The sequence below is a fragment of the Mobula birostris genome, chromosome 1, assembly GCF_030028105.1.
Source record: "Mobula birostris isolate sMobBir1 chromosome 1, sMobBir1.hap1, whole genome shotgun sequence".
NCBI lineage: Eukaryota > Metazoa > Chordata > Chondrichthyes > Myliobatiformes > Myliobatidae > Mobula > Mobula birostris.
In genome coordinates this window covers 92,490,011-92,502,281 of record NC_092370.1, presented here as the reverse complement: position 1 = coordinate 92,502,281, position 12,271 = coordinate 92,490,011, and the positions used below count along the sequence as shown (strand labels likewise).

The window sequence follows — 12,271 nt, the reverse complement described above, 5'->3', positions numbered from 1 at the left end:
ACAATAGCAGGCTTACTTGTTAGAGGGAATGGTCAGTGGGCAGGCACAAGGTTTGCAGTCCTCTGCAGTCCCTCTGCTGGGATCACCATATAAACCTGGGAAGCACTGATCACAGGCTGGCCCAGTTGTGTTATGTCGGCAACCCTGGAAAGTACAGAGTTTCAGTAAAAATGCAAACGAAACTTCTGATGGTAACTATGTCTCCCTTCCTCCCCCTTGTTAAGCAGAACAACTTTTCACAGATATTCAAATATTGGGCCTGATCTTCCATTGGCTTGAATTTAGTGGATGCCTGCCTCCACACCTCTGTGCTTGTGTGACCTTCTGCTTGTGGCAACATGGCATGACATTTGCAGTGGAGGAGCTGTCTTAGCACAGGTAACCTGGTGTGCTCAGAGAATGACTTTGACAATCAGTAAGGATCTGCGCAAAAACTAGTCTACTGAGAGTGTTCTTCAAAGCTCGAAAATGTCAAGGTCATGTATTTAATAACACAAGGGCCTAGTTGAAAATAAAATGTTAGATGATTAAAAATATTAATTAGTTGAAGTATTGAATGTTTGAAATATTGAACACTATATATCTTTTACATTTATAATACATATATACACAAAAAAAAAATTAGAAATAATTAACTATATTGAAGCTAGTTTAATGGGAAAAGAAATTTCCATTTCCTTTCCCCCTTCCAGCTGTCTCTCACTGAATGGGAATAATGTGTTTGCAGTAGAATGTGCAAACTTCCCAATCTGCGATTAGGGAAGCTTGTGAAAGTCCCCACTACCTCACTAGGCTCATAACTGTAGCCAGGAGGCCAAATGGTCTCCTCCTGGAGGACGGTACTGCTGGGTTTTCAATAGGACAAAGGAGTTCCCTCCTGGTGTTTGTGCTGCTACAGGATGGAAATTCTGGGTAACTGTAATTCATAGAAAACAAATAGACCAACACTGATTCTAAATCTAAATCTCCATCCCTTACAAATTGAATTATGCATCACAAAGACATAAAATGCAATAGAACGCGGGGACCATCTCCCATTACTGGTGCAATTGTGATATAACATTATAGCATTGCCAACACACAGGAAATTGCATATCTCCACAAAAAGTTCTGCTTTTACAGTTTCACCTGACCAATCGTACTTGAGATAACTTGCATTATCAAAAACTCACCAAGCAAGTACCATTAATGTCACATTCTGTAGCATGCCCGTTGCATTCACACTGTTGACAGATGCCGCCAAATAAGATTCCATCAACACGATAAAAGCCTGTGATGCAGGACTGTTGGAAACAATAATTAACTGCATAAAAATACACAGTACTGTGTTCCGGTTCAAGATGGTGCCAGTGAAGCTCGGCGACTTCTATCTGGTGACCAATGAAACAAAGAGAACAACTAAATACTTGGTTAATCACTCTTTTCCTGGCAAACGATCAAAGGGAGCCTGTAACTTCCCTTTGGCCTTGGGAAGTAATTCGAGTGGCAGAACCAAGGCGAAGCACCTCTGATTTTTAAAATTTTCTCCCCATATACAAAATAGTCCACGCATTTATTCCTTCTACCAAAGTGCATGGTAATGCACTTCACTGCATCATATTCCTTCTGCCACTTCTTTGTCCATTCCCCCAATCTGCCTGCCCTTCTACAGAACTGTGCTTCAACATTTCCAGCCCTTCCACCCACCTTCATACCGCCTGCAAACCTGGCCACAAAGCCATCAATTCCTTTATCTAAATTGACATACAACATGAAAAGCAGTCCCGACACATACCCCTGCGGCACACCACTATTAACTGGCAGTCAACCAGAAAAGGCCTGCTTTAGTCCCATCCTTTGCCTCCTGCCAATCAGCCAATCTTCTATCCATTCTAGTAGCTTTCTCATACTACCATAGGCTCTTACTTTCTTAAGCAGGCTCATGTATGGCATCTTGTCAATGGCCTTCTCAAAATCCAAATAAATAGCATTCACTGACTCTCCTTTGTCTATCTTGCCTATTATCTCCTCAAAGAATTCCAACAGATTTGCCAGGCAAGGTTCTTCTTTCGAAAACCGTGCTGGATTTGGCCTATTTTATCATGTGCCTACAGGTACCCCAAAGCCACATCCTTAAAAGTCAACTCTAACATCTTCCCAAACACTGAAGTCAGGCTAACTGGCCTATAATTTCCTTTTTTCTGTAGCCTGCCTTTCTTGAAGAGTGGAGTGGCACTTGCAATTTTCCAGTCCTCAGCAACTGTGGCCAGGTTTGCAGATGATACGAGGATGGGTGGAAGGGCTGGAAATGTTGAAGTGCAGTTCTGTAGAAGGACAGACAGATTGGGGGAATGGACAAAGAAGAGGGAGTTAGATATGGCCCTTGTGGCTAAAGGGATCAGGGGGTATGGAGGGAAGGCTGGTACAGGGCTCTGAGTTGGATGATCAGCCATTATCATACTGAGTGGCGTGCAGGCTCGAAGGGCCGAATGGGCTACTCCTGCACCTATTTTCTATGTTTCTAACCTTTTCAGAACCTAGTGATTCTTGAAAGATCATTACTAATACCTCCACAATCTCTTCATTTGAGTAGGACGTGTGTCAAACTGGGATTCTGCCAGCCTGGTACATTATGAAATGGTCAAAAGAAAGGAGTTAATTTAGTCTCATGCTGTGAAGAGACAATAAACAGGACTTAAGTCTTACTATTCAAACAATTGCTTGAAGATTCTCTTTTAAAATATATACTTCAGAGTGAAATTTCTCCAAATAATGAAAAAAGTGTCCAAAAAAATACACCATTTGATAATGTTTCCAATAAGATTACTAACAGGCAAAATTCTCACCTTCAGGTGTATGTGTATAAGTCTCATGTGCCACAGAAGTCCATTGCATCTATTTTTCAACTAGGTTATTTAAGAAATGTAGCAATTACAAAACTAACTATTGATTTTCTTCAAATCAAAGATTCCTTCTAGCATCTTTTCCTCAGAGGTAAAGAGAAATTTATTCATAAACGTGAATTTAACTGAAATTAATCCCTGGCACTGATGTCTCCAGACAGGTGACACTACCATCAGCAACACCAGTTCCAATGACCCCGAGTGGATCCAGAACGTGGATTCTACCAACACCAATGCCAGTTTCTACAACCACAGACACTGTCAAACTGCTAACTGCACAGCCTCTAGCTCTGGCTCCAGCCTGGACCTTGACTGTCAGCAGCTCCAGGCAAAGGCCTTACTTGCTGCTGGGCCCTCTTCTTCCCTTCCCCCACCACTACTCTCCAGCCCTGTGTCTCTCAGGCCCCACCATCAGCTCTTGTGTCCTTGGAGCCTCCATCTTCCTCCCACCCTACCTTCATTGAACGCCCCAACCCTCCATTCTTCTCTGACACAATCAGTTCTTTCCCCCCTCTGATCCTAGATCTAATCCTTGGCATGTCTTCACCATTCCCTCCGACCTCCTCCTCCCTGAGGCAGAATGTTCTGTCCCCAGTACAGCCTCATCTTTGTCCCCCTTTGCCCGCACCTCAATGAGTTCCACCCGCCACGATGTCGGGCTCTTCTTCTGTTGTCTCCGTCTCCGAGCCCACTTCTTTGACAAGGATTCCACACCTCACACTGATGACCTCTTCTTCCACCTTCAACCCTCCTCCTATTCTTGGTCACCCCATTCTGGTTTTCTGCCTGCTCTGGATCTTTTCATCTCAAATTACCACCTCATCTTCAGCACTCCACTCTCCTCATTGAACCTTACCCTCTCTGAATGCATTACCCTCCACTCTCTCCAGACCAATTCCAATCCTACCATCAAACCCGCAGACAAAGCAGGGTGCTGTTGTAGTGTGGCGCACTGACTTCTACCTTGCTGAGGCCAGGCGGCAACTGTCAGCCACCTCCTCATACCTACCTCTTGAAGAGGACCTCACTCTGGATTATCAGAAAACTGCCTCCAACACTGGAGAACCCTCACCCACTGCCATCAAACTCATAGTTCCCTTACCCTGCACTGCTCACTCCTACCTCTTACTCAAGAACTACAAACTGGACTGAGCAGAAAAGTGTATTGTCTCTGCTTCCTCTTGCCTCACTGAACTCATGTCCTCATACCTTGATTCCATTCTATCTCCCTTAGTTCAGTTCCTTCTCAACTACATCCGCGATACGCCTCAAGCCCTCAACCTCCTCCATAACATTAAATTTCCTTTCCATGACCGCCTCATTTTCACCAAGCATGTTCAGTCCCTATACCCCGCTTCCTTCTTGACAAAAGGACCAACTAGTTCCCCTCCTCCTTCTGGCAGAACTGGTTCTCCCCCTCAATAATTTTTCCTTCAGCTTTCTCCAGACTTTAGGGGTAGCTACAGGCACCCACATAGGCCCCACCTATGCCTCCCTCTTCGTTGGCTAGATAGAACAATCCATGTTCCAAGCCTGCCCCGGTAATACTTCCCAGCTCTTCCTCTGCTACACTGATGACTGCATTGGTGCTGCTTCATGCACTTCTGCTGAACTTGTCAATTTTATTAACTTTGTCTCTAACTTCCACCCTGCCCTTAAATTCACTTGGCTCTTACCTGACACCTCCCACCACGTCTCGATCTCTCTGTCTCCATCTCTGGAGACAAGCTGTCAACCGACATCTTTTATAAACCTACTTACTCCCATGGTTATCTAGACTATACCTCTTTCCACCCAATCTCCTGTGAAAATGCTATTCCCTTTTCTCAGTTTCTTTGCCTCTGTTCCCAGGATTCGGCTTTCCATTCCAGGACATCAGACAGCAGCTTATGGTCGAGCCCACCAGGGGATCAGCTATTCTGGACTGGGTGCTGTGCAATGAACCAGAACTGATCAGAGACTTTAAAGTAAAAGAAGCCTTAGGGGCAAGGGATAATAATATGATAGAATTTACCCTGAAATTAGAAAAGGAGAAGTTAAAATCAGATGTATCAGTATTACAGTGGAGTAAAGGAAATTACAGAGGCACGAGAGAGGTCTTGGACAGGATTGATTGGAAAAGAACACTGCATGGGATGATGGCAGAGCAGCAATGGGGTAGTTGGAAGCAAATGATAAAATAGATTGTTGTCAACATGGTTTCCTCAAGGGAAAATCTTGCCTGCGAAATCTGTTGGAATTCTTTGAAGAAAGATAGACAAAGGGGAATCACTTGATGTTGTGTGCTTGGATTTTCAAAAGGCCTTTGACAAGACGCCACACATGAGGCTGCTTAACAAGCTACGAGCCCATGGTATTACAGGAAAGGTTCTAGCATGGATAAAGCGGTGGTTGATTGGCAGAAGGCAAAGAGTGGGCATAAAGGGAGCTTTTCCTGGTTGGCTGCTGGTGGCTAGTGGTATTCCACAAGAGTCTGTTCTTTTTCTGGACCAATTCTTTTTATGTTATAGCTTAATGATTTGGATGACGGAATTAATGGCTTTATTGAAAAGTTTGCAGCTGATACAAAGATAGGTGGAGGGTCAGGTAGTTTTGAGGAAGTAGAGAGGCAACAGAAGGACTCAGACAGATTAGGAGAATGAGCAAAGCAGCAGCAAATGGAATACCATGTCGGGAAGTGTATGGTCATGCACTTTGGTAGAAGAAATGAAACAGGTTGACTATTTTCCAAATGGAGAGAAGATACAAAACTCTGAGGCACAAAGGGATTCGCAAGTCTTTGTGCAGGATTCCCGAAAGGCTAATTTGCAGTTTGAGTCTGTAGTGAGGAAGGCAAATGCAATGTTATCATTCATTTCAAGAGGACTAGAATATAAAAGCAAGTATGTAATGTGAAGACTTTATAAAGCACCCGTGAGGCCTCACTCGGAGCATTGTGAACAGTGTTGGGCGCTTTAGCTGAGAAAGCATGTGCTGAAACTGGAGAGGGTTCAAGGGAAGTTCAAAAAATGATTCCAGGATTGAATCACTTCTCAGATTAGAATGTTTGATGGCTCTAGGCCTGTATTTACTGGAATTTAGAAGAATGAGGGGTATTGAAACCTTCCGAATAGTGAAAGGCCTTAGTAGAGTTGATGTGGAGAGTATGTTTCCCATGATGGGAGTGTCTAAAATGGAAGACACATCCTCAAAATAGAAGGGCGTCCTTTTAGAACAGAAATGAAGAGGAATTTTTGTCTGAGAGTGGTGAATCTGTGGAATTCTTTGCCACAGGCAGCTGTGGAGGCCAAGTCTTTATGTATATTTAAGGCAGAGGTTCATAGATTCTTGATTGGTCAGGAGTTTGGGACTGAGAGGAAAAAATGGATTGGCCATGATGAAATGGTGGAATAAACTCGATGGGCCAAATGGCCTACTTCTGCTCTGATAATAATGGTGAAGCCATTGGTTTTTGTTTTTTTTATTGTCACATATATCGAGATAAAGTGAAAAATCTTGTTTTGCGTGTCATCTATAAAGATTATTTCAAAACACAAGTACGTTGAGGTTGTACAAAGGGAACAGCAATAACAGTAAGCAGAATAGAGCGTTACTGTTATTGTTAGAGAGAGTGCAGTGCAGGTAGGCAACAATGTGCAAGGGCCATTAAAAATATGCTGGCATTGAAGGCAGTTCATTCACTAGTCTAACACATAAAAAATATGAAAAGGTAAATAAATTTACAAACGTTGGGAAACTCAAAGTGGGCAACTAGATGGGAAGGAATTTTTATCTGGGAATTAATAAGCCATTACGTAGCTCACCATAAGTGGCATACAAAGCACGGAGATACAGAATGATACAGCCTGCAGGAGGATGCTCAAAAAATTATGCCTTGATTGCTTCTTTAATACAACACTCTAATTAATTAATCTCACTCCCCTATTCTTTTCCTTTTGCCCTGTAGACTTCTCCTTTTCCTGTACTTGCCTAATTCCTTTTCAAAGTTCTCACTAAATAAGATGCCAGTACATTCTCAGACAGAAACTCCAGAACAGTCAGCCAGTTCCCTCAAAATCAAATAGCAAGGAAAACCAATCATTTGAAGAATATAGGATGGAACCAAGAAATATTTAACAACATTTATGTTGAGAAAAACAGGACATCTATTATTTTCTTGGTTGAGTTAAGGGCTTTCTACTTTCTACTTCGGAAGGGAGGAAATCTTTGTACAACTGGGGATAAACTCTGAGGTTAAGCCAGCAGTGCAAGGCGAAAAGCTCTATGAAATATAACAGGTACTGCTCCCTTCTAGTCCATTTCACTGTACTGTTTTAAAGATGCAGCTAAGGTATGAGAATTTTCAGTGTTACCTCACAGGAAATGCCAGCGTAGCCCAGAGGACATTCACAGTGTTCAACATCCACTGCAGGAAGAATGTCGATGGCATTTGGGTTTGCTACGTCCAAAGTGACAGAACTCAACCTGAAATGACAAAGATTGGCATAATTCTCACAAGTAACTATATCAAACAGATAGAGCAGAGCAGCTATGGGCACCTGTGTTTTGAAAGTCGGATTGAGTAACAGTTACAGTTTTATTAAAAGTTAGACGTTTAACCAACGATAGAGCAACAGCCATAACCACTCTTGCTAGCATTAATTCTGTCAAATTTTATTTTTTGACTAACTTTCACAACTTCGCACAGTGGGATTTGAACTCATGATCTCTGGAACCCTGGTTAACTACTACAACTGCTACATTGCACAGAAGTATGTCTTAAGATACAATTGATAGTCTGAAGTAGTAAGGTTGTCAAAGTTCTGTAACTTGCACTTACCGGTTCCACAACAATTTGTTAAATAATACACATATCCTGAAAACTTTGCCTGGATTTTGGAAGTCATTGACTATTATTCCATTTGAATTATTTAACTAGACAGAACACATTTAAAATATTAATTTTTAAAGTAATTGAGGGAAGAAATTAATTAGTTCATGAGATAACAAGCAGTTAACATATTCATGGCAAAGCTTTGATGATCATTTTGCATTGACTAATTCATAAAACTGTCTCGATTGAATTCATCAGCAGGAGCACACCCCATGCCCACTGCTTTGCATCTTACTGAAGTAACATAAAATGTACAAGGGCATTCTGCCCAACATGTTTGTGCTAGCCAAAGAAGTGTTACCTGACTTAATCCCACATTAATCTTTGAGGTCCTCACTACTCTTTTGCTGTGAAACAAAACAGTTTAAAGATTTATTACAGCTTCTGAGAATCTCTTCATCTCTCTTTCTTTAAGATGCTTTTAATATCACTAAAACCTAATTGATTTAAAGATTTTGCTCAATCAGAGCTCCACAAGGTTCATTCAAGATTATACCTCTTAAAAGAGAACCCAGTCAAATCAATTGCCTCTGCAGTGGAGGAAGCTATACCTGCTTCTCAGGCTACCCCATTCACAAGTTTTGGTTGGGTAACTTACAACCCTATGATATGGACATTGAATTTTCCATTTTCAGATCAAACCACCCCCACACCCCCATGTTCAACTCCCATGCACATTCATCTATCCAGCTAGTTTTCTTCTCCCTTTGTTCACCTTTCCCATCCCTTTTTCCACCCTGTATATAACTGCTATAAGGGTAAAAAGACACTAACAGCAGTTATATACAGGCCTCCAAACAGCAGCTAGGATGTAGACTACAAGTTGCAGCTGGAAATAGAAAAAGCATGTCAGAGGGAAAATGTCAAGATAATTATGGAAGATTTTAATATGAAAGTGGATTGGGAAAGTCAGGAAGGTAATGGATCTCAGGAGGGGGAGTTTGTAGAACGCCTACAGGATGGCTTTTTGGAGCAGCTTGTCCAGAAGCCCACCAGGGGACTGGCTGTTTTGGATTGGGTGCTGTGTAACAAACCTGAGGCGATTAGGGAGCTGGAGGTAAAGGAACCCCTTGGAAGTAGTGACCATAATATGATTGAGTTCAGTTTCAAATTAGAAAAGGAGAAGCTGGTATTAGGTGTATCGATATTTCAGTGGAACAGGGGAAATTACAGTGGCATGAGAGAGGAACTGGCCCAAGTCAATTGGAAAAGTAAGCTAAATGGAGGGACGGTAGGGCAGAATTAGATGAAATTCCTACAAGAAATGAGGAAAATGCAGGGAAAATATATTCCAAGCAAAAAGGAAATCATGAATGGAAAAATGCCACAAATGTGGCTAACGAGAGAGGTTAAGGCAAAAATAAAAGCAAAAGAGATGGTGTACACAGAAGCAAAAATTAGTGGGAAAAATGAGGACTGGAAGACTTTTAAAAACTTACAGAAGGAAACTAAGAAAGTCATTAGGAAAGAAAAGATGAATTATGAAAGGAAGTTGGCGATTAACATAAAAAAGGATACTAAGAGTATTTTTAAATACATGAAAAGTAAAAGAGTGACAAGGGTAGATACGGGACCGATTGAAAGTGATGCTGGAGAAATTATAATGGATAACAAAGAGATGGCGGAGGAACTGAGTAAGTATTTTGCATCAGTCTTCACAGTGGAAGACATGAGCAATATACCTGATAGCCAGAGGTCTCAGGGAATAGAATTAGGTACAGTCAAGATTACTAGAGAGAAAGTGCTTGGGAAGCTAAGTGGACTAAGAATAGATAAGTCTCCCGGTCCGGATGAGGTGCACCCAAGGGTTCTGAAGGAGGTGGCTTTGGAGATTGTGGAAGCATTGGAAATGATCTTCCAGGAATCAATAGACTCTGGCATGGTTCCGGAGGACTGGAAGGTCACAAATGTAGTTCCACTATTTAAGAAAGGAAGCAGGCAGCAAAAAGAAAATTACAGACCTATTAGTCTGACATCGGTAGTTGGAAAGATATTGGAGTCAATCCTCAAGGATGAGGTTATGAAATACCTCGAGGTGCATGACAAGATAGGCCGAAGCCAGCATGGTTTCACGAAGGGAAGATCCTGCCTCACCACTAAGATTGACAAGGGAGAGGCTGTGGATATTGTGTATTTGGATTTTCAAATAGCCTTCGATAAGGTGCCGCATATGATGCTGCTGAATAAGATGAGAGCCAATGGAATTACAGGAAAGATATTGGAATGGGTGGAGCATTGGCTGATAGGCAGAAAGCAAAGGGTGGGAATAAAGGGATCCTATTCTGATTGGTTGTCAGTTACTAGCGGTGTTCCGCAGGGGTCAGTGTTGGGGCCGTTTCTTTTTATGATGTATATCGATGACTTGGATTATGGATTAAATAGTTTTGTGGCTAAGTTTGCGGATGACACCAAGATAGGTGGAGGAGCAGGAAATGTTGAAGAAACGAAAAGGTTGCAGAGAGACTTAGTTTAGGAGAGTGGGCAAAGAAATGGCAGATGAGATACAATGTTGACAAATGTATGGTTGTACATTTTGGAAGAAATAATCGGGCAGATTATTATTTAGATGGGGAGAAAATTCAAAAATCGGAAGTGAAAAGGGCCTTGGGGGTCCTCGTGCAGGATACCCTAAAGGTTAACCACCAAGTTGGATTGGCGGTAAGGAAAGTGAATGCTATGTTGGCATTCATTTCAAGAGGAATAGTGTATAAGAGTAAGGAGATGTTGATGAGGCTCTATGGGGCATTAGTGAGACCTCATTTGGAATACTGTGTGCAGTTTTGGGCCCCCTATCTTAGAAAGGATGTACTGATGTTGGAGAGAGTTCAGAGAAGATTTACGAGGATGATTCCTGGAATGCAAGGACTAATATATGAGGAGCGTTTGTTGGCTCTTGGACTGTATTCATTAGAGTATAGAAGAATGAGAGGGGATCTCATAGAAACATTTCAAATGTTGAAAGGGTTGGACAGAGTAGATGTGGAAAGGTTGTTTCCCTTAGTGGGTGAGTCCAGGACAAGAGGCCATAGTCTTAGAATTAGAGGGTACCCAGTTAAAACAGAGATGAGGAGAAATTTTTTTAGCCAGAGGGTCGGTGGATTTGCGGAATTCGTTGCCACATATGGCTGTGGAAGCCCAATCATTGAGGGTGTTTAAGGAGGAGATTGACAGGTATCTAATTAGTCAGGGTATCAAGGGATATGGGGAAAAAGCCGGAAATTGGAACTAGATGGGTGAATAGTTTAGCTCATGGGGGAGCTGCGGAGCAGACTCGATGGGCCGAATGGCCTACTTCTGCTCCTTTGTCTTGTGATCTTGTTCCATCTGCCATTATCCACCCTGCCCGATTCCAGCGCTGTCACCTACCAGCCTCTATTCCACCCCTTGTACTGTCATATACTAATAGTATTTCCTCTTCCCTCCCAATGCTGACCTCAGTGACATACCCCTTTTGTCTCTACAGATGCTGCCTGCTCTTCCAGCTTTATTTTTATATTTATGTTTTAGATTCCAGCATCTGCAATTTCTTTTACATTCATACCCAGGAGGTGATACTACCAAATCTGCTGGTCGTTACAATTCAGTCCAACAAGCATAGCTTCTCATGGTTTTTTTAATGATTTAATTACTGCATTTTCTAATGACAGAGAAGGGAAACGCTTTAGTCCATGAAGCCGCTGCGGGCTTACAGAGCAATCTCATACCCACTAATTTCCTAAAACCTATTTTTCCCACATTCTCATCAGTTCCCTACCGCTCCCACCACTTATTCACTTACAAAGGGCAATTACTGTACCAATGTATACGCTTTTGGGAGTAGACAGGAGCACCTGGGGAAATACATGGTCACAGGGAGAATGTACAAACTCCATGGACTCTGTGAGATTCAGGATATGGATGGCAATATTATGGATGAGTTCTGTATTTAAGGCAAGTAGAAAGAAGAGGGATAAGCAAGGAATGTTTAGGAATACTTAAGATTGGGGTGACCACAACAGGCAATCTGAGAAAGTTTAAACTGGAGTTCAGGGAATGCAGTGAAGATAAGAGTAGCGCACACAAAATGCTGGTCAGGCAGCAGCTAAGGACAAAATTAAAGAGTCGGCAATTTTGGGCCTAGACCCTTCAATCTGGTCCTGCTGGATTCCATGCAAAAAGAATGTTCCTGATGGCTACAGAACCCAGCACCAGTGGTCACAATCTATGGATAATGAAAATGCCAGGTAAGAGTAAGGTGAAGAGAAACTTCTGCTCCTATAATGTGGTGAACCTGTAGAATTCCCTACCACAGAAAGCAGTTGAATCCAAATCATTAAATATATTAAATAAGATATAGCTTTAAGGGACAGAAGGATCAAGAAAATGAGAAAAAGGCTGGAATAAGGTATTAATTTTGGAAGGTCAGCTATGATCATATTGAATAGCAAAGTAGGCTTAAAGGATTAAATAGTCTACCACAGCTTAGCACATCATGGTACCCAGTCTGCCCTCTATGTACGCTGTTTACATTTTGCAC

At 42.1% G+C, this 12,271-nt stretch overlaps 1 protein-coding gene across 3 annotated transcripts in view; it reads right to left on the bottom strand.

Moving 5' to 3' along the window:
- The window catches only part of lama1 (laminin, alpha 1), a 346,500-nt gene that overhangs the window by 194,891 nt on the left and 139,338 nt on the right, over positions 1-12,271 (bottom strand). For all 3 annotated transcript variants that reach the window (XM_072259264.1, XM_072259251.1, XM_072259258.1), the window contains exons 15-17: positions 7,235-7,346; positions 1,173-1,283; positions 17-144 (exon numbers count right to left, since the gene is read on the bottom strand). In XM_072259264.1, the coding sequence (XP_072115365.1) occupies positions 17-144; positions 1,173-1,283; positions 7,235-7,346 (351 nt within the window). The remainder of the gene's footprint in view (positions 1-16; positions 145-1,172; positions 1,284-7,234; positions 7,347-12,271) is intronic.